The following is a 22,220-nucleotide window of genomic DNA, read 5'->3' as shown; positions in this document are numbered from 1 at the left end:
AACGTCCCTGGTGGTCCACTGGTTAAGACTCCTCTTGTCCACTGCAAGGGGGCGTGGGTTTGATCCCTGGGTGGGGAACTAAGGTCCTCCATGTTGCAGGGCACAGCCAAATAAATAAATAAATAAATAAATAAAGCTAAGAAAGGAAAAAAAAGTCCCACATCTTTTTCTCCGGTGGGCCTCCCACCACGGTTGAACTTGAACTCGTCTGCCACATGCACGCACAGATTTCCGGGTGGGGCTAGTCAATAACTCTGACAGCCTGTTGCTGCTGGTCACACCAGACAGCATTTCTGGAAGGCCACTCCTAGGTATCAACAAAGGCTCACAAATATTTCTCTGGTTGAGTAGTTTGTAGCAAATGTGGAAAGACGTGCCCTTTAGAGCAAGTTGTCAAAGACGTTTTTACCCTCCCCCATGGCATTTCCTTTTTAGTTCTTGGAATGTTCATGCAAGAACTATTTTTTGATTATTTACTGTTTCAAGGAACCAGGAGGCGCTGCAAGCCGTTTGTAAAAATATAAGCATGGCAGCTTGAGAAAAGAAAATGGTAGGAAAACGAGTGTTGAAGAAACCCTGGTAGTGGTTTGGTTTCAAAGCCTCCTATAAGGTGTGCTTAGGTAAGACAGAAGAGGGGAGACAAGGACGCAGAGGAGAAGCCACGTGGAGACGACGGCAGAGACGGGAGGGAGGCGGCCACCAGCCCAGGGACGGACGCCTGGAGCCCCCGGAAGCTGGAAGAGGCGGGAAGGACCCTCCCCTGGAGCCTCTGCAGGGAGCCCAGCCCCGGGACCCTTGACCTCAGACATCTAGTCTCCAGGGCTGGGGGAGGATAGATGTCGTTTAAGTCCCCTGGTTTGTGGTCATTTGTTGTAATCAGTCCAGGAAACTAATACACACACTCTCTGTAAGCTTGTCTAGATCTCAGCTCTTCATCAAGACCATGTCCTCCTCCAGGAGACCTCTTATAGACTTTCCAGGCTTCAGTAGTGGTCAAAGACCAGCATAGAAAACTCCCAGTATTGCAGACCAAGTGCCTGACGTCCTGATCATTTAATCTGTCAATTTCCTGAGCGTGGGCATCTATTATTGATCTAATCAAGGCAGCAGTGGGCTTCCCCAGAGGGTCAGCGGTAAGAAATCTGCCTTCAACGCAGGAGACATGGGTTTGATCCCCGGGTCAGGAAAATCCCTTGTAGGAGGGCACGGCAACCCACTCCAGTACTCTTACCTGAAGAATCCCCATTGGACAGAGGAGCCTGGAGGGTCCATGGGGTCACACACAATTAGACACGACTGAAATAACTGAGCACACACCCAAGGCAAGTGAGAGCTTAATTCCCTGCCCAGGGATGGGCATCCTGCATGAGAACCAGGGATCCTAGCCAACACACCCACAAGGGCTAGGAGGCTAGAAGCTGTTTCTCCCTGGAACGTTGCCCCCAGTGAAAAATGCATTTATCTCAGAGGCAGATACTGTCAATGCGGGTATAAAAATTTTTTTATTAGAAATACAGCATCGCAAGGGACAGAGCTTATAGGGAAATGATCCGTTCAGTTACGACAGAAGCAAGACAGAGACGCTTAAGGCGAGACAGAGGGTGTGGGCATTCCCCGCTCCCAGAGAGGAGGAGCCCAGTACAGAGTTAAGATATCTTTATAAGGCTGTTCTGGATCTTTGTCTTCCTTCAGGCCGATTATCCGGTTCCTTTTCCCACACCTGACCTACCCCGGGACCCTCCCATGCAGTGTGCACACGCACCCCTCAGGCAAGATGGATCGCCAAGTGAAGGCTTCTGGGAGGAGCAAGACTCGTTATGGTCTGGCCCCATAGCCTGACTTTAGACCCTCCCCCTCAAGGAGACTTCCTGAGCACGTGTAGTGTTTCGCATGTCCCCAAAGAGGGGCGAACACACATCCCTTGACCCTTTAGTCACAGGGGGTTTCATCTCTTCCCTTGAGATGTTTACTAGGGACAAACACTTAGCGAGTTGCCCTGTTTCTGAGGCCGACTGTACATCCCTCCACTGGAGCCCAGCCTAATCTCCTTACCTCAGGAAATGCACACAGGATGCTGGATTTAAGTTTCCAGCCTGAAGCCCACGTCTTCCGGCCCCACGAAATGCAAACAGGAGGCTAGTCGTAAACCTCTAACCGGGAGACCATCCACCTCCGACCTCACTGTTCCCCACACATGAAGGCAAGGGTTCGCCCAAGTGCAGAGGCAAGGCCACAGAGAAAGGCTGGTCTTTTCCACAAACAGTGCTGAGACCAGTGGACATCCACAGGCAGAAAGATACATGTTGATAGAGACCTCTCGGAACGCGTCTGCTGTGTGTTGATGCGAGGAACTGACTCATTGGAAAAGACCCTGATGCTCGGAAAGATTGAAGGCGGGAGGAGAACGGGGCGAGAGAGGATGAGATGGTTGGATGGCATCACCTACTCGATGGACATGAGTTTGAGTGAACTCGGGGAGTTGGTGATGGACAGGGAGGCCTGGCGTGCTGCAGTCCATGGGGTCGCAAAGAGTCAGACATGACTGAGCGACTGAACTGAACTGAATACATATCCCGCTGGAGATACAAACACACACACAGACACTGGAGGGGAGGGGCCAGCCAAGCCTCCGCAATCACTGGTTTGTGACAGCCTGCTTAACCGGTTGGGCCAGTTGTTACCATGGAAACTCTTACGAAGTAGACTCTAGGGTCCTCAGGGACACTTGTGAACTTTGACCTGATCATAGTAAATCGCCTTGTCCAGAGTTAAAGACCAGACTTACAGGCGCCTGGGAGACAAAGACGGAGTTTGTTCAATTCAGCCGTGCATCAGCTCCGGGCCCCAAGTCCCGGCTGACCCCTCTCAGCTTTCCACACTCCTGGGCCTCAAGGCTGTTTCTTTGCACCTGGGGTCTGCAGGGGAAGCCCCTTTCTTCTGGGGGGTCTTTCCCCACTTTCCCGCCAGGCACCCACCTGCCGAGAAAACGCTTCTTTATTCTCAGAACCACTTTGACAACAGATTACCACGGAAATGTGTAATATTTAAAAGCCGCAGGAGTTAAAGACTGTTTTCCAGCAAAGGTGGTGGGCGGGAAGGTCCGACTCAAAATGAATGTAATTCATGAGGAGTGCGTCAGAAAGTCGTAACAGAGGAAAAGAAGAAAAAGACCCAAAGAAGGTGAAAATGCATAAACTTAAAAAATTGTTTTGTTTTTTAAGAAATACAAGGACTTCCTGGTGGTTCAGTGGTTAAGATCGCTGGTTGGGGAGCTAAGATTCTCACGTGCCTCAGGGCCTAAAGAACCAAAACAGAAAATAAGCAGTACTGGAACAAATTCAATAAAGACCTTAAAAAAAAATGGTCCATGTTAAAAAACCAATCTTTAAAAAAAAATACAATGTTCAACGAAGCCAGGTGGAACCTCTAAATTAGGAGCATTCCCGTTTGAATCGTTGGTTTTATAGGTGGCATGACAGTTCGGAGGTTTCCAACAAGTATGTGTCCATCTTACAGCTGGAAGGGTCTCCCCATCGCCAGCCCCTCCAGTTTGTGACACTCAGCACTCTGCTCTCTGCAGCTAGAACTTTATTGTTTTTGCTTCCACACAGATGTGAGATCGTAAGATAGCTGTCTTTCTCTGCCTGACTTATCCCACTTAGCATAATGCCCTCAAGGTTCACCTGTTGTCTGCTCAGCCGCTCAGGTGTGTCCGACTCTTTGCGACCCTGTGGACTGAAGCCCAGCAGACCCCTCCATCCATGGGATTCTCTAGGTAAGAATCCTGGAGTGGGTTGTCATGCCCGCCTCCAGGGGTCTCTTCCCCACCCAGGGACTGGACTCAGCTCTCCGCCACTGCAGGCAGAGCCACCAGGGCAGCTCGTTGCTGCAAGTGACAAGATTTCGTTTTTATGGCCAAATAATATTCCAGTGTGTGGTGTGTGTGTCTGTGTGTGTGGCCAAATAATATTCCAGTGTGTGTGTGTGTGTGTGTGTGTGTGTAGGCTCCACAAGTGGCTCAGTGCTAAAGAACCTGCCTGCCAATGCAGGAGACCCGGTTTCAATCCCTGGGTGGGGAAGCTCCCCTGGAGGAGGGCATGGCAGCCCACTCCAGTATTCTTGCCTGGAGCATCCCATGGACAGAGGAGCCTGGCGGGCTACAGTCCACAGGGTCACAAAGAGTATGAGCATGTGTGTGCATATATATTTTCTGTATTCACGCGTCCATTGATAACACACTTGGGTTGTTTCCACGTCTTGGCTATTGTGAACAGCACTGAAGTAAACAGCGGTGCAAATAAGTCTCCAACATCCTGATTTCATCTCCTGCAGACAAATACCCAGGGCTTCCCTGGGGGCTCAGTTTAAGAATCTGCCTGCAATGCAGGAGATCTGGGTTTGATCCCTGGGTCCGGAAGATTCCCCTGGCAGAGGAAATGGCAACCCACTCCAGTGTTCTTGCCTGGAGAATCCCATGGACAGAGGCGCCTGGAGGGCTGCAGTCCATGGGGTCTCATAGAGTTGGACATTGTAAGGTATAGTTCGGGCCGAGGCAGAAAGACGAAAGACGATCTCAATAGAAGTAGGTTACCTTTATTCAGGCAAGGAGGGGCGACGGTTGGCCTTAAGATCAGGCTGAGCACAGAGAGGGATCAGGGAGGCTCCGTATTTATAGGGAGGTTTATGGAAGCGATAAGGAAACGTTAATCAGGGGGGATGTTTTGGGTATTCTTTAGTTGAGATGGCATTTGTAGTTGGGCAGGGGGTGATAAGTCTTCTGGGCAGGTGTAGGGGGTGCAAGGTTTCCGGACAGGAGGTGATAAGTCTTCTGGGCAGGTGTAGGGGGTGGAAGATTTCTGGACAGGGGTGATAAGTCCCAGATAGATGCAACCGGCCTGGAGCATCAGGGTGGGACCTAAAGTTCTGTTTTCTCCGAAGTTAGATGATTCAGCAAGGACCTTTGAAACTGTTGTTTTCTTTTCCAGGCCCGAAACACTCCTTCAGACATGGCTGAGTGACAGACACACACGCAGGGCTGGCCTAGCTGCATCCTAGGGTAGTTCCATTTTTTGGTGGCTGGAGGACCGTCCACCCCGTTGCCCCCAGCGGCCGCTGCAGCTCTCCATTCCCGACAGCACACAAGGGTCCCGTTCTCCCTGCCTGCTCGCCCACCCCTTGCTGTAACTTGGGGAGCGGCGAGGTCAGGTCTCCCTGGGGTCCGCGTCCCGGGAGCATGCGCAGAATGGGAACGGCCCGCAGCAGGGCTGCAGCCACGGCTTCCAGACCACGTTCCAGAAGGACAGCTGCTCAGGCGCCGGGCGCAGCGACCGGCGGTGCTCCCGGACCGCCCGGCCCACGCGGGCCACCGCCTCGTGGTACAGGGGCCCGGCGTCGGGCGACAGGGGCCGGGCCTCGGACGGGTCCTCGGAAAGGTCGAAGAGCAGGGGAGGGTCGTGGTGGGTCACGCCGGCTCCCGAGCAGGGGCACACGCTGCGGCTGTGGCAGGCCCCTGCGCCCTCGGGGTGGAAGCGGGGCGTGGTGTAATGGACCTTCCAGAGCCTTCCGCCTAGGGGCAAACGGAGTCGGTGCCCCGTCAGCTGCGCGGACACCTGCATCTCCATCGCTCACCTTTCTGTCTTTTGTCATCTGTTTCTACCTGTGTCTCTTCCTCTTATGCGGCTGTGTCCTCTATATGCGGCTGTGTCTGACTCTTTGTGACCCCGTGGACTGCAGCCCGCCAGGCTGCTCTGTCCATGGGATTATTCAGGCAAGGATACTGGAGTGGGCTGCCATGCCTTCCTCCAGGGGATCTTCCCCACCCAGGGATTGAACCCGGGTCTCCTGCACTGAAGCAGATTCTTTACCAGCTGAGCCACCAGGAAGGCCCCTCTGTATGTAACTATTTATTCTACCTGCTGCTGCTGCTAAGTCCCTTCAGTCGTGTCCGACTCTGTGCGACCCCATAGAGAGCAGCCCACCAGGCTCCCCCGTCCCTGGGATTCTCCAGGCAAGAACACTGGAGTGGGTTCCCATTTCCTTCTCCAATGCGTGAAAGTGAAAAGTGAAAGTCAAGTCACTCAGTCGTGTCTGACTGTTCGCGACCCTGTGGACTGCAGTCTACCAGGCTCCGCCGTCCATGGGATTTGCCAGGCAAGAGTACTGGAGTGGGGTGCCATCGCCTTCATCTATTATCTCTGTGTATATCTATTTCTCTATCTAGTCACCTATCACGTCACCTTTTCCATCTGTTATATATGCATTTACCGACCACCGTTCTATCCACCCACCCATCCATCCATCCACCTATCCATCCACTTATCAATCCATGCATCCATCCACCCACCCACCTATACCCACCCACCCATCTATACCCACCCATCATCTATGTATCCACACATCCATCCCTTATCCATCCCTCCACACATCCACCCGTCACCCACCCACCCACCCATCATCCATCATCCATCCATCCACCCACCCATCATCCATCCATCACCCATCCATCCATTCATCATTCATCATCCATCATCCATCCATCAGCCATCCATCATCTATCCATCACCCACCCATCCATCATCCATCCATCCACCCATCCACCCACCCATCACCCACGCATCATCCATCCATCCATCCATCATCCATCCATCATCCATCCCTCACCCATCCACCCATCCACCCACCCATCATCCATCCATCACCCATCACCCACCCATCCATCACCCATCCATCATCTATCCATCACCCACCCATCCATTCATCATCCATCACCCAGCCATCATCTACATATCCATTCATCTATTCACCCACCCATCCATCATCCATCCATCATCCATCCATCCACCCACCCATCCATCATCCATCCATTCATCATCCATCATCCATCCATCCACCCATCCATCATCCATCCATCACCCATCCATCCATTCATCATCCATCCATCCATTCATCATCTATGTATCGACTCATCCATCACCCACCCATCTATCTACCCGTTCATCCATCAGTCTGTCTATCCATCCATCCACCCACCATCCATACACCCATCAAGCCATCCACCCATCTATCCATCCATCCACCTGTTCATCTACTGATCTGTCCATCCACTCATCCATCTACCCATCCACACATCCATCCATCATCCATCCACCCATCAATCTATCCATGCATCCATCCAGCCATCATTTACATATCCATTCATCTACTCACCCACCCATCATCCACCCATCATCCACCCATCACCCATCCACCCATCCATCATCCACCCATCCATCATCCATCAACCCATCCACCCACCCATCATCCACCCATCACCCATCCATCATCCATCATCCATCCACCCACCCATCATCCATCCATCACCCACCCACCCATCCATCATCCATCCATTCATCATCCATCATCCATCCACCCACCCACCATCCATCCATCACCCATCCATCCATTCATCATCCATCATCCATCCATCACCCATCCATCCATTCATCATCCATCATCCATCCATCACCCATCCATCATCCATCACCCATCCACCCATCCACCCACCCATCATCCACCCATCATCCATCCATCCATTCATCATCCATCAACCCATCCACCCATCCATCATCCATCCATTCATCATCGATCCATCCATCATCCATCAACCCATCCATCCATCCATCATCCACCATCCATCTATCACCCATCCATCATCCATCCATCCACCCACTCATCATCCATCCATTCATCATCCATCATCCATCCATCCACCCACCCATCATCTATCCATTCATTCATCACCCATCCACCCATCCACCCACCCATCATCCATCCATTCATCATCCATCATCCATCCATCCACCCATCCATCATCCATCCATCACCCATCCATCCATTCATCATTCATCATCCATCCATCACCCATCCATCATCTATCCATCACCCACCCATCCATCATCCATCCATTCATCATCCATCATCCATCCATCCACCCACTCATCATCCATCCATTCATCACCCATCATCCATCCATCCACCCATCCACCCACCCATCACCCACCCATCATCCATCCATCCATCCATCCATCATCCATCCATCACCCATCCACCCACCCATCATCCATCCATCACCCATCCATCATCCATCCATCACCCATCACCCACCCATCCATCACCCATCCATCATCCATCCATCACCCATCACCCACCCATCCATCACCCATCCATCATCTATCCATCACCCATCCATCCATTCATCATCCATCACCCAGCCATCATCTATCCATCACCCACCCATCCATTCATCATCCATCACCCAGCCATCATCTATCCATCACCCACCCATCCATCTATCCATCACCCACCCATCCATTCATCATCCGTCACCCAGCCATCATCTATCCATCCACCCACCCATGCATCCACCCATCCACCCGGGCACCCACACACCCTCTAGGTTCCATTTCCCTGGAGGACCCTGATGGAGACCAGCACCCGCCGAGTCGTGGGGAGGCGAGTACTCACTGTCCTTGTCGTGCCAGCGGGCGGCGTGGAGATACTGCCCGCAGTAATGAAACAGGAACTCGTGTGCCGAGTGCTCAGCATCTCCCCTCAGCAGGGGCAGCAGGCTCCGGCCGTCAATGACCCTGATTCAAGGAAGAGGCCACGGGAGGGACTGAGACTGAGGCTATGCGGGCTGCACTGTGGACCTGGGACCTTCGAAACCTCAAGACTGCCAGGACCCCAGGTAACACACAGTGGATCAGACACGCCTCGTCTCCCCAGGGCTGCCCAGACGGTGTGTAGCACGTCACACATAGAAGACACACAGACATACCCAGACATAACAACACACACCACGCTGACCGCAGATATTAACACCAAGCCTTCTTAAATTCCAGCTGGGCTGCCTGTGCCCCTAGGCTGAAGTCTAGGGCAGCAGAAACCTTTTATTTATATTTTTCATTTTATCTATATATTTTTGAATTTTTATTTTCTATTAGAGTATAGTTGATGAACAACGTTATGATAGTTGTAGGTATATGGCAAAATGAATCAGTGATACGTAAAGCATGTATGTATTCTTTTTCAAATTCTTTTCCTATTTAGGTGATTACAGAGCATTGAGCAGAGTTCCCTGTGCAGTACAGCAAGGCCTTGTTGGTTATCTATTTTATATATAGTAGATGAGGTTAACATCTCTAAATAGCAAAGCTTTGAGTAAAGCACATTGCCCTGGGGTTAGGAGGGTGAGTCTGGTCTGATCAGTTGAAGGCTGTCAAGAACAAATCTGAGGTTTGCTGGAGAAAAGAAAACTCTCTCTCAACACAATGATACAGAAATACTCCTGAATTTGCGGTGCAGCCTTCCCAACATCAAATTTCAATTTGCCAGTCTCTACCACTGTGTGAGCCAATTCCTTATAATAAATGTCTTATTTTGACCCCACAGACTATAGCCTGCCAGGCTCCTCTGTCCGTGGGATTCTCCAGGCAAGAAGACTGGAGTGAGTTGCCATGTCCTCCTCCAGGGGATCTTTCCCACCCAGGGATCGAACCTGGGTCTCCTGCATTGCAGGCAGGCACTCCTTACCATCTGAGTCACTAGTGGAGCCCTTCTCACTTACACACACACACACACACACACCCCTACACATGTACTGCTGGCTCTCTCTCTCCAGAGAAATCTGCTGAACTACAAATACTATTAAACTAAAAAATTAATAAGATGGCTTTTTTTTTGCAGTAAGAACTAGGGGTAAAGTACCTTATATTATTATCCATCACACACAAATATTTATTGGTAACCTTTTTTTTCAGGCTTTTTTTTTTGGGGGGGGGAGGGTGACAGGTAGAATCCTCATTCCCCAAGCAGGGATCGAACCCATACCCACTGTGAGTGGAAACATGGATTCCTAACCACTGGAGATCTAAGGAAGTCCCTTATTGGTTATCCTAAAGGAAGTAAAATCCAATCTTGTATCAAAATATTTCCTTCTATTTCTTCTCATGTATGAGAGGGACTTTTTGGGTGTGTATCGAGGTACATAATCATTTTTCAATCACATTTTCAAGGGACTTCCCTGGTGGTCCAGCAAGGTTAAGACGCTGAACTTTCAGTGCAGGAAGGACACAGGTTCAATCCCTGGTCCGGGAACTAAGATCCCACGTGCTGTGTGGCACAGCCTAAATATAAATAAAATAAACTTAAAAAAAATTTTTAAATTTTCATAGCCGCACCAACACGTGGGCAAGATTGCATCTCAGAAGATTAATAGGAGATGTCACATTCTGACGATTGCTTCTCTGGATTATGATGCCGTAACATAAACTCTTGCCGAAAAAAAGACCAAAACAAGTCACTGGACCCAACAGTTCGTTTAGTCTTGTTTTCCTGGGTGCGGTCATTTCACATCAGCCTGTCCCCTACATGGGAGCCTATTTTAAACGTTCTCCTATCGTGGAATATTTTCCCCAAAGATATGGACGAGGGAAGGGGGCTCTCTCAGGACGCAGGGAGGAGTGTACCTGTCCTGGGGCACCTGGCCGCCTGCCAGCTGGACCACAGTGGGGAAGACGTCCATCAGGCTGGTGGGCTCATGGATCACGCGGCCGGCCGGCAGGACCCCAGGCCACCGGAATATCCCTGGGACCCGGATCCCGCCTTCCCAGCCGGCCATGCCTTTGCCGCCTGGAAGGGAACGACACCACTGCCTTCTCAGGAGATGCTCCAGCCACACCCGGATGTACTTGTGTGGGTCTGTATCCAGTGTGTATGCTCGGTCGCTCAGTGGCGTCCGACTCTTGGCCACCCCATCGCTGTAGCCCACCGGCGCTAGTGGTAAAGCACCCACCTGCCAGTGCAGGGGGTCTATGAGATGCTGGCTCGATCCCTGGGTTGGGAAGATCCCCTGGAGGAGGGCCAGGCGACCCATTCCAGTATCCTTACCTAGAGCATCCCATGGACAGAGGAGCCTGGCAGGCTACAGTCTGTGGGGTTGCAAAGAGTCAGACACGACAGAGTGACTGACCACACACACGTAGTCTGTAGCCCACAAGGCTCCTCTGGCCACGGGATTCTCCAGGCGAGAACGCTGGAGTGGGTTGCCATTTCCTTCTCCAGAATAGTTCAGATGAACTGTATCAAATTTTATTTTATTCATTTTATTTTTAAAAAATTTTTGGCCATGCTGAAAGGCATGTGGGATCTTAGTTCCCTGACCAGGGATCGAACCCGTGCACCCTGCAATGGAAGTGCAGAGTCTTAACCAGTGCACCAGGGAAGTCCCTCATGTCGGATATTTAAAAGTACCAATGTAAAGAGATTTTACCCTGGAACCCCAATGCCCACGGGCCTTACCTCTGTAAATTCCATTCCACCCGCCCAGTTGGACGTGTCCGTCTCTCGCCTCCAAGTGTCCCCCATGATCAGAGGTGAAGTACGTGAAAGTCGTGTTTTTCAGGCCGTGCGTTTCAACGGCGTTCAGAATCTCCCCTTTAGGAAAGACGCGGCATTTCAGGGCGACGTGAATGAAACAGCATCTGAGAATTCAACCCAACATCTCCTTTCTGAGGGTTTCCCAGGTGGCTCAGTAGTGAAAGAACCCACCCACCTGCCGACGCAGGCGATGTGGGTTCGATCCCTGGGTTGGGAAGATCCCCTGGAGGAGGGCACGGTAACCTACTCCAGCGTTCTTGCCTGGAGAATCCATCCCATGGACAGAGGAGCTGATGGACTGCAGTCCACGGGGTCGCAAAGAGTCGGACACGACTGAGCGACTAACATTTAATTTTTAAGCTCTTTATCAAATGTACTACAATACGGTTTCTGTTGTATGTTTGGTTTTTTGGCCACAAGGCATGTGGGATCTCAGCTCCCCGACCAGGGATCGAACCCACACCCCCTGCATTGGAAGGTGAAGTGGTAACCACTGGACTGCTTGGGAAGTCCTGTCGTGACAGCGTTCAATCACAGACTTTAGCAGGACGCCTTTGTGCAAAAGTAGACAAAAGAAATAGGAAAGACAGAAGGAATCTGCGGATGACATGGGAGAACCTTCCTCTTCGTCTTTGATTCTTTACCGAGGCTGGCTCCTGGGGAGGTCACCCACGTGTCACCCCGCCATCAAGGGAAGGCCAGGAACTAATGAAGCCTGGCCGTGGGCTGACTTACCCACGAGCCAGTCCATCTCCTCCACGTTGTCGCCGTACAAGCCGTGCTGACTTTTCCCAAGGAACCTTTCTGTGGTCACCAGGGGGACATGGACATGCAGCAGAGACACAAAGAGCAGGAAAGGACCGTGCTTATTTCTGAAAGGAGAAAAAACATCCTTTGGTTGCAAGAGCATCTCTATGATCCAGGATTTCAAACTAGAGACTGAAGGCTCGTGGGCATCAAGTAATTTACATCTGTTTGCTGGGGGTTTTAGCATCTGTAAAACAACTGAAGAAGTCTGTATCAGATACTATGATCTACATACTTCAGACAGGAGCTGCAGCAGAGGACAGGGGGAGGGGGTCTGTCCCAGGAACGCCCCATAGGGTCGTGTCAGCTACATTTCCGTGTCAGCACACATAGCCCCCTTACTCTTGTAAGGTGCTGCACAATATTCTAGACATCCCAAGTGGCTCAGTGGTAAAGAATCCAGCTGCCAATGCAAGAGACCCGGGTTCATATCCCTGGGTTGAGAAGATCCCCTGGAGCAAGGCATGGCAACCCACTCCAGTATGCCTGCCTGGAGAATCCCCAGGACGGAGGAGCCTGGTGGGCTACAGTCCATGGGGGTCGCCAAGAGTCGGACACGACTGAGCAACTGAGCATGCACACAGAGAACGTTTATATTAACAGAAAGAAAACAGAGCCCAAAACAAGAAGAAGAGACTGGAGTTTTGGAAACCAATCCATGTGTAACTGTTGAAGTCTTCAAACCTACCTGCTCGTTTCAACCCACTCCAATCTTCCCATGCGGAGAATCCCATGGACAGAGGAGCCTGGTGGGCTACAGTCCACGGGGCCACAAAGAGTCAGACACGACTGAGCGACTAAGACACACACACACACGTCTGCTTGGAGAGCTGGCAGATTCCCACCGGTGATAAACAGACTCAGATGCACCCAGAACTCACCTCTGATTTCCAAGGGAACAGCGCCATTACCTTGCAAGAAAGGAGACAGCCTCCTTGAGCACGAGGCTCGCAGCTCTTTCCAAAGCCATGGGCTGCTCAGTGACTTCATGGTTTCTCATCAGGATGCAGTTCCAGCGGCGGACGAAGCCAAAGCTGGCGTACCAGGACGTGAAAAAGAGCAGGACCAGGGTGGCCACACTCAAGACTAGTCTCCAGGAAACGGAGATCAGCCTGCAGGCTTTGCCGGCCACGACGGTCAGCACGCCCAGGGCCATGATCTGGGTGGAAAGCCACAGCTTGGCCCTCAAGCCCGCATCCAGCGCCGGGGGCCTGTCTGGGTGGCAGTCGTTGACCAGCGTGAAGGGCATGCCGTAGAAATAGTCAAAGCCGTGGTGCAGAGGGTGATGGCAGTGGTCGTTGCGCGAGGCACAGTTTATACCCTGATGCCATTTTCCTGAAGACAGAAGCAAGAACTTAAAAAAAAAAGAAACATAAAGAACAGCATACGTCTAAGGGATTCTGCCTGAAATCTCTTTCTGAGGGTAACTGGGAGGTTCATCACCAACTCAGTGGTCATGAGTTTGAGCAAACTCCCGGAGACGGTGAAGGACAGGGAAACCTGGCGTGCGGCAGTCCATGGGGTCGAAGAGAGTCAGACACGACTGAGCGACTGAACAACAACACCCAAAAAGCAACAGGGGCTTCCTAGGTGTCTCAGTGGTAACGAATCTGCCTGCCAATGCAGGAGACACAAGAGATGCGGGTTCAATCCTTGGGTTTGGGAAATCTCCTGGAATAGGAAAAGGCAACTCACTCCAGTATTCTTTCCTGGAGAATCCCATGGACAGAGGAGCCTGGCAGGCTACAGGTGCCCAAAATTCCATGTGAAGAAGTGACATTTTTTCCCTTGTTCCCTTGGTCCCCGCCCCACGACTCACAAGCTATCTTCAGAACCTGTAAGACTCTGTCCTGGTTCCCAACCCAGGAATCTGCCCTTTTACATTTAAGGAAACAAAAACATCGGGCTGCAGTGAGGATTTTGGAGAATGAAACCATACAGAAGGATCCCGCCTCCAAAGCGTCCCACCATCTGATGTTTTAACACTGGGTTTTGAGATGAGGTGTGGTCATTTAAACCAATATAATGTCTAGAACATTCTGACCAGTGCTGTGAGGAAAAGATGGACTCCTCCAGCAAAGAGGCTAATGGAGAAATATTTTAAAGTTACAAGGACTCCCTGAGAAAACCATAATTGTAAAAAACTCACGTACTCCAGGAAGAGACAATGGCGCCCCACTCCAGTACTCTTGCCTGGAAAATCCCATGGACGGAGGAGCCTGGTAGGCTGCAGTCCATGGGGTCACTAAGAGTCAGTCACGACTGAGCGACTTCACTTTGACTTTTTACTTTCATGCATTGGAGAAGGAAATGGCAACCCACTCCAGTGTTCCTGCCTGGAGAATCCCAGGGACGGGGGAGCCTGGTGGGCTGCCGTCTATGGGGTCGCAGAGTCGGACACGACCGAAGCGACTCAGCAGCAGCACGTACTCCAACGCTCACTGCAGCACTATTTACGATAGCCAAGACATAGAAAGAACCTAACTGTCCATTGACAGATGAATGGACACAGATGCGGCACGTATAGACAAAGGAATATTACTCAGCCATAAAAAAGAATGAATTTGAGTGACTGCTGGTGAGGGTGGATTAACCCAGAACCTGCTCTACAGAGTGAAGTCAGTCAGAAAGAGAAAACAAGTATCCCATGTTAACACGTATGTATGGAATTTAGAAAGACAGCAGATGAACCTATTCGCTGGGCGGGAATAAAGACTAGAGCGTGGATAAAGGACTTGTGGACACAACAGGGGAAGGAGATGGTGGGACGAACCGAGAGAGCAGCGCTGACATCTATACACGGCCATGTGTGAAACAGACAGCTAGCGGGAAGCCACCACACAGCTCAGCAGGGGGCTCTGGGATGACCTAGGCGGGTGGGGGGCGCGAGGCGAGCGAGAGGCTCAAGAGGGAGCATTCTTCATGGCTGACTGACTTCACTGTAAAGCAGAGAGCAAGACAACACTGTGAAACAACTCTCCTCAAAAAAAGTCTAGAAAAAAATAAAGAAAAGAAAGATGAATATTATTAAAAGAAAATAAAATTACTGGGTTAAAAAAAAAAAAAAAAAGACTCTTCAATTCCAACATGGTGAACCATTCAAGAGACATGAGAGGCACCAGGAACTAAGTCTGGGTTCTCACAGCTGAACGTTTTCTAGGAACATAGGGTCTTGCGATCCCTGACCTTCACCGTCACGCAAAGAAAGCAGAAAAATACACGCGTCACCACACACCGATGAGGCCCGTGGTGTACCCCTGCCGCTGAAGGATCCTCGCAAACGTGGTTTCATTCTGCGGGAGTCCCCCCGAACCCGCGTTCCACTGCAGGGCCCGGTAGCCATCCGTGGCGTCCATGCCTGCGGAGAGCAGCAGAGCCGAGAGGAAACGTTGGTTTCCGGTAAACAACCGGAAGTACCCTACTTCCGGGAAGTACCCTACTTCTGGTAAGTAGGCCGAGGGTCTCCGCTGGGGACCGAGGTTCTCCACCACGGATGACCCTGTGAGGAACCATCTGAAACTGCGACTTGACCTCGAGACGGACTCAAAGATTCTGGACAAACAACACGGAATACAATCAGTTACCTTGAAGGCTTTCAGCTTTCTGAATTCTCAGTAATTACAGAGCTTTTTGGTGGCTCAGATGGTAAAGAAACTGCCTGCAGTGGAGGAGACGGGGGTTCGATCCCTGGGTTGGGAAGATCCCCTGGAGAAGGAAATGGCAACCAACTCCAGTCTTCTTGCCTGGAGAATCCCATGGACAGAGAAGCCTGGCAGGCCACAGTCCATGGGGTTGCAAAGAGTCTGGAGATGACCGAGCACCTTGGCAGCATACGAGCACAATAGTTACATAATTCCAGGAAAGTGAATTTGCAGACTGTATTTTAACCATTATCAACCGTTGGCCCTTGATTTCTTTTTTGGCTATTTTCAGGATCTTAGTTCCCAGACCAGGGATCGAACCCATGTCCCCTCCACTGGAAGCTCAGAGTCTCAATCACTGGACTACCAGGGAAGTCCCACCACCTGATTCTTTTTGTTTAATATATATTTATTTATTTGTCTGTGCAGGATCTGAGTCATGTCAAGTAGGATCTAGTTCCTTGACAGGGGATGGAACCCATGCTCCCTGCATTGGAAAAAGAGTCCCCAACCACTGGGCTGCCAGGGAACTCCCACCACCTGATTCTTTTTTTTTTTTTTTAAGATATATATACATATACATATATATTTGGCTGTGCAGGGTCTTAGTTATGACATGTGGACTCTGGTTCTCTGACCAAGGATTGAACCTCTGGCGCACGCAGTGGAAGAGCATGGAGTCTCAACCACTGGACACCAGGGAAGTCCTACCACCTAATTCTTTTAGTTTGTATTTTGTGTTAGCCTTTTTTTTTATTTGTATCAAAGTCCCCTTGTCTTTTTATACAGCAGTTGATGGGGTTCTCGCTGGGAAATATACTGAAGTGGTTTGGCTCCGTACCGATGCAATGGACACGAGCTTGGGCTAACTCCGGGAGATGGCCACCACCCCATTTTTAAGGATAGTCAACGGGCGGACGAGGCCAGCCCTTTCCCCAGCCACCCCCCACAACACCCACCTGATCTGAAGGCGTGTCTCCCCGTGAGGAAGGCGGCCCTGCTTGGGGTGCACAGGGGGGCGGCCGCCAGGTGCTGGGTGAGCCTCACGCCTTCCTCCGCCAGCCGGTCGATGTTCGGTGTCCTGGGCAAAGCACACAAAGGTCACCCTTAGGATGGGTCGAGCGAGCTGGGTGGGGTCCCCATGCTGAAAGGTATACGGATGAGTTCTCTATTTGAGGAACTTCCTTTGCTTTAGATGTAATTGCATTTTGCCTCCTGCAGGACCTCCCTGGTGGCTCAGATGGTAAAGCAACTTGCCTACAATTTGGTATAACCGGGTTCAATCCCTGCGTAGGGAAGATCCCCTGGGGGAGGAAATGGCAACCCACTCCAGTATCCTTGCCTGGGAAATCCCATGGACAGAGGAGCCTGGAGGGCTGCAGTCCATGCGGTCACAGTCGGACACAACTGAATGACTAACACACACACACATCTGCAGAGGCAGTTCCTAAAACTTCTGTTCAGAGGTGGCGGCTGATGGTATCATTCACACGCACTCCAACAAAGGTTTCCGTGCATGCTCAGTTGTGTGTGACGCTTGGAGACCCCATGGACTGCAGCACGCCAGGGTTCCCTGTCCTTCACCATCTCCCGGAGCTTGCTCAAACTCATGTCCATCGAATCCATGATGCCATTCAACCATCTCATCCTCTGTCACCCCCTTCTCCTCCTGCCCTCAATCTTTCTCAGCATCAGGCTGGCCAAAGTACTGGAGCTTCAGAATCACTGGCCTGATCTTAAGAATTCTTCTCACCTTCCTAGTCTCAGATTTCCCTCTAACTCTCCTTCTTTCCCTCTGAAGTCCCTTGTGCTCTCTTCTTCCCCTCAGAAAGGTTGATAACTCACTTTTGCTCCAAAAATAACTTTCGCTGTGGAAATTTGATGCCTTAAGGAATTTCCTAATTTCTTCGGGCAGATTTGAAGTCTGCTTCATTCATCCAAACACGCACACACACACCCCGAGAACTGCCTCCCGGCTCCCCCTATCCCCAGCTCGAGGTACCTTAGTGTGTTGTTTCCATAGCAACCGAGATCCCCAATGCCCAGATCGTCCGCCATTATCAGCAGAATATTTGGTTTAGACGTATTCGCTGATTTTAACTCGCAAGTCTTCAGAAGCAAACACATGATGAGCAACACATTTAAAGAGTTCCTAGAGAGAAGAAAGAAGGGGGGGAAAGCCAAAAATGAAATAAACGTCTCCTTTGGAATGAAAAAGTCAGCCTTTCAAACAGGTTGCGGGGAAGGTGCAGGGCATTCGCATCCCACTGCACGTGTGCTCCGTCCATAGTCCGCCTCTCTGCAACCCCGCTGACAGGAGCCCACCAGGCTCCTCCGTCCATAGCGTTCTCCAGGCAAGAATAACCAGAATGCATTGTTACTTCCCTTCTGCAGGGGATCTCCCCCACCCAGAGCCTGAACCGGTGCTTGCTCCACTGGCTGAGGGATTTTTTAGCACTGAGCCTCCCTGGAAGCTCTTCCTTTATATGAAGATTTAACAAAGAAAGGCCTGCAGCCCTTGTATATTTTTATCCCGAGGCTTGACCAATCCATTCCACGCGCCGCACAGAACTTGAACGCACTAGTTTTTGCTTTTGAAAGTCGTGACCCGCGCAAATGCAGTTTCTTTCACTGAATTCGCCCAGGCCCCCCACCTTGCACTGCTTGGTAATTAATGCTCGCTGCACGCCGGGCACGCCTGTCCCTGGGTCTCAGAGCTGCCTTCCGCACAGAGGCAGGGGGCCCAGGGTGAGGGGAACCCAGGGTGAGGGGGGCCCAGGCTCCGCCAGGAGGGAAACGGGGCCAGGTCGGAACAGAAGGGGACTTAACGTTTTTAAAGGATCAATAGGGGATTAAAAGTACCCTAGACAGCAAAGCTGTTTTGATCAAATGATCACTGCTCGGATTTGAAAAGCGCGCGGCCAGCGAGCGTCGGGGGCGTACCCGGCGTGCGCGCGCGCCACCGAGGTTTGGGCGGTCCTGGGTGGTGGACCCGGGCAGGCTCTCCCCGCCCCCCCAAACCGAGAGGCACTCGGAGGCTAGACGCTCCAGCGGATCCCCGAGTCCCCAACAGGGGCCCCGGTGCCATCCACGTTCTCCGATCGCGTCCCGGTGGACGTTCCCCGACCGCGTCCGGATGCGCCAAGCAGTCCGGAGACCCGGGGGCGGCGTCTCCGCGGTGCTCGGGGTTGGGGACCTGTGGTCTGGGGACTTCCGTTTGTACAGGATCAATACGGGATTAAAAGTCCCCTAGACAGCACAGCTCCGATTTGCAAGGCGCGCCGCCAGCGAGTGCCGGGCGCCGCCCCGACGCGCGGGCGTGTGCACGGCCTAACGGAGATCTGGGCGGTCCTGGGGGTGGACTTACCGAGGCTCTCCCCGCCCCCCAAGCCCTGCGGCCCTGGGCGCTAGAAGCTCCAGCGGACCCGAGTCCCCAGCAAGGGCCTTCCCGGTGCCAACACCGTCCCCGTGTTGGGCCCCGACGCGCCAAGCAGTCCGGAAGCTGGGGGCGGCCTTTCCGCCGCGCTCGGGTTTCGGGACCTGTAGCCCGCGGCCTGAGACTTGGGGAGTGGGGTTACCCTTGGAGGAATTTGTTGTGGTGAGGGAAAACAGAGGGATGAGTTTTTCTTTCCCTTTCCTGAGAATAAAGACAAAGTGAACAGTGAGCAGGCCTGATCGTTCCTAGTTGGGTTTTTTTTTTTTTTTTCACTTTAACTGGTCGGAACTCTGCGTGTCTGTAACTAAAGTTTGCTTTTTCTGCCCCCTAACTCTGCAGGAGCCACAATTCAGTTTTTTTTTTTTTTTCTTGGACTCTATGCTAAACGCACCGCCCTACCTGGTGTTCACGCTTACAACACCCTTCCCTTTGAAGTTACATGTCAGAAAGAAGGCTCCCAGAGCCACTCCGTCAGACTCAGTTGCGGGTTACTGACAGTGTAGGACTGTCTCTGAAACAACGCAAGGGGAATACATCAGGATCCTATCACCTCTTCTGGGGGCTTGCCTGGTGGCTCAGAAGGTAAAGAATCTGCCTGCCCTTTGGAGACCTGGGTTCGATCCCTGGGTCGGGAAGATCCCCTGGAGAAGGAAATGACAACCGACTCCAGTTTTCTTGCGTGGAGCATCCCATGGACAGAGGAGCCTGGCGGGCTACAGTCTCGCCAAGAGTCCAGAAGGTAGGGCAGACCGATTGCATCCTAGTGGGTTTCAGGCACACGGCCACGCTGGTGGGGTGTGTGGGGAGGTGGTCAGTGTGCAGAACGGGGGTGTGTCTTACTTCGGGGATGGAGGGCGCGCGGCGAGAGGGCTGGAAGGAGGCTAGTGAGTGGCTGGAGGAGACCTCTGGGGCGGGACAGGAAGTCTTTGGAGAGCGGGGGAGGGCTGCGCCACCTCTACCCGGGCGTGGCCTGCCTGCCTGCCCTTCCTCCCCGCCGCCTCCCCCACCTTCTGGTCCCTTTCCTTCCGCTCCCTCCCGTCCCCCGCCGCCCCCTGACGCCCTCAACCCAGCTCTCTGGTCCCGCCGGCGTCCAGGAAGGCGAGCTGGCCTCCAGCTGCGTTTTGGCGACTCCGAGGCGCACGCGCAGGCCGGCCTTCGGGTGGGTGGGTGGGTGGATCACCCTAGACGCCTCTCTCTACTCTATTGCCCTGTTTCCACGCCCCCAGCCCCAGGATCGGGGAAGCACCGGGGCCCAGGGTCCCGCGCACCTGGCGGCGTGCGCCGCGCGTCTCCTCCGCGCTGTGAGCGCCATGGCGGGGCGCGGCCCGGAGCGCGGAACTTTGCCCCGTGCGCTGGGTTCCGCCCACCAAGCGGCGAGATCTGGGGTGTGGGGTCCCCCTCCCGCTCTAATCCGCTTAAAGTCCTGGGGCCTCAGGCGAAACCGACCTTCTAAACAGGTTTTCCTGGGTGGCTTTCTCGGTGGCGGGCCAAAGCGGAGGTGCAATTGTTTCTAAGTCGTGTCTGACTCTTTGCGAGTCCACAGGACGACAGAACTGCCGGGCTTCCCTGTCCTTCACCAGCTCCCGGAGTTTGCTCAAACTCATGTCCATCCAGCCCTCTCATTTTCTGTCGCCCCATTTTCCTCCCGCCTTCAGTCTTTCCCAGCATCAGGGTCTTTCCCAGTGAGTCAGCTCTTCGCAGCATGTGGCCAGAATATTGGAGCTTCAGGTTCAGCAACAGTCCTTCCAATGGATATTCACGGCTGATTTCCTTTAGGATGGACTGGTTGGATCTCCTTGCAGTCCAAGGGACTCTCAAGACTCTTCTGTTATTGGACTAGAGTTGATTTACGAATCTTGTGTCAGTTTCAGGAGTACAGCAGAGTGAATCAGCAAACATGCGCATGGATCCACTCTTTTTTGTATTTCCTTCCCATTCAGGTCGCCACGGGGCACTGAGTAGAGTTCCCTGAGCTATGCACTAGGTTCTGACAGGTTATTTGTTTGATACACGTGTGCTAAATTGCTTTGGTTGTGTCCGACACTTTGCGACCCCGTGGACTGTATAACCTGCCAGGCTCCTCTGTCCGTGGGACTCTCCAGGCAGCGACCCTGGATGGAGTAGCTTGCCACTTCCTTCTCCAGGGAATCTTCCCCACCCAGGGATAGAACCTGTGTCTCTTTACGTCTCCTGCATTGGCAGGCAGGTTCTTCACCACCAGTGCCACAGAGAAAGCCATTTAACAACAGTTCCTCTAAATGTGCATAGTATTTCCAAAAACTTAGATCTAGATTCTTTTTGCCTTTCAAAATATACTATTATATTTGAGTAGCAAAAAAAAAAAAAAAGAAAGAAAGAAAGGCATTTAATACATCGTAGTCTGAATGTATCAATTCCAATCTCCCAGTATAGCCTGTCCACCCCGAGTTTGTTCTCTACATCTGTGAGCCTGTTTCTGTTTCTATGTGTGGGTGTGTGTGTTCATTGCTCAGTCGTGTCCGACTCTTTGCGACCCCGTGGGCTGTAGCCCGCCAGGCTCCTCTGTCCGTGAGATTCTCCAGGCAAGAATCCTGGAGTGGGTTTCCATTTCCTCCTCCAGGGGGGTCTTCCTGATGCATGCATCAGACCTGGTTTCTGTTGTGTAGATAAGTTCATTTGTATATTTTAGCTTTGGAGGCTTTTTTATTGGAGAGTCATTACTTCCCAATATTGTGGTGGTTTTTGACATCCATCAACATGAATCAGCCGTAGGTATACATATATCCCCTTCCTCTTGAACTTCCCTCCCTCTCCTACCCCTATAGGTTGTCACAGAGCGCCAGCTTTGGCTTCCTAGCATCGTACGGCAAATTCCAACTGGCTCTCTACCTTACGAATGATCGGACATAGGTTTCAAGGCTATCCTATCCGTCTGTCCTTCC

General features: G+C 52.0%; 2 protein-coding genes across 7 annotated transcripts in view; one reads left to right on the top strand and one right to left on the bottom strand.

Annotated features, from left to right (window-relative positions):
- Positions 1 to 4,573: 4,573 nt before the first annotated feature.
- On the bottom strand, positions 4,574 to 21,136 carry ARSD (arylsulfatase D). 6 transcript variants are annotated; one of them, XM_042242542.2, is made up of 10 exons: positions 20,746 to 21,130; positions 17,866 to 18,015; positions 16,823 to 16,944; positions 15,458 to 15,580; positions 13,134 to 13,557; positions 12,151 to 12,287; positions 11,338 to 11,472; positions 10,506 to 10,668; positions 8,503 to 8,624; positions 4,574 to 5,566 (listed from the first exon to the last, which is right to left on the bottom strand). In XM_042242542.2, exons 1-10 carry the CDS (start codon positions 20,907 to 20,909, stop codon positions 5,202 to 5,204), a joined length of 1,905 nt encoding a protein of 634 aa, XP_042098476.2. In that variant the 5' UTR covers positions 20,910 to 21,130; the 3' UTR covers positions 4,574 to 5,201. The 6 variants fall into 6 exon arrangements, with proteins under 6 accessions (XP_042098476.2, XP_027818628.1, XP_060264306.1 ...); XM_027962827.2 differs by lacking the exon at positions 20,746 to 21,130 and adding an exon at positions 20,568 to 20,631; XM_060408323.1 differs by lacking the exon at positions 20,746 to 21,130 and adding an exon at positions 18,726 to 19,082.
- Positions 19,925 to 22,220, top strand: part of ARSH (arylsulfatase family member H) — a 50,057-nt gene continuing 47,761 nt past the window's right edge. The window contains exon 1 of the mRNA XM_060408333.1: positions 19,925 to 20,038. The gene's annotated coding sequence lies outside the window, so the exon portion shown is untranslated. The remainder of the gene's footprint in view (positions 20,039 to 22,220) is intronic.

The sequence above is a fragment of the Ovis aries genome, chromosome X, assembly GCF_016772045.2.
Source record: "Ovis aries strain OAR_USU_Benz2616 breed Rambouillet chromosome X, ARS-UI_Ramb_v3.0, whole genome shotgun sequence".
Classification (NCBI taxonomy): Eukaryota; Metazoa; Chordata; class Mammalia; order Artiodactyla; family Bovidae; genus Ovis; species Ovis aries.
The sequence above is the reverse complement of the archived record's forward strand: the minus strand, read 5'-3'. Positions and strand labels throughout refer to the sequence as shown.

Bases quoted from the DNA above. Each gene is read 5' to 3' on its own strand.
- ARSD (XM_042242542.2), bottom strand. From the start codon at position 20,909: ATGGACATGAGTTTGAGCAAACTCCGGGAGCTGGTGAAGGACAGGGAA. The intron at 11,473-12,150 runs GTAAGTCAGCCC...TCTTTCCTAAAG, and splicing joins GGAGATGGACTGGCTCGTGG to GGGAGATTCTGAACGCCGTT. The intron at 8,625-10,505 runs GTACACTCCTCC...TCCTTGAATCAG, and splicing joins GGCCAGGTGCCCCAGGACAG to GGTCATTGACGGCCGGAGCC.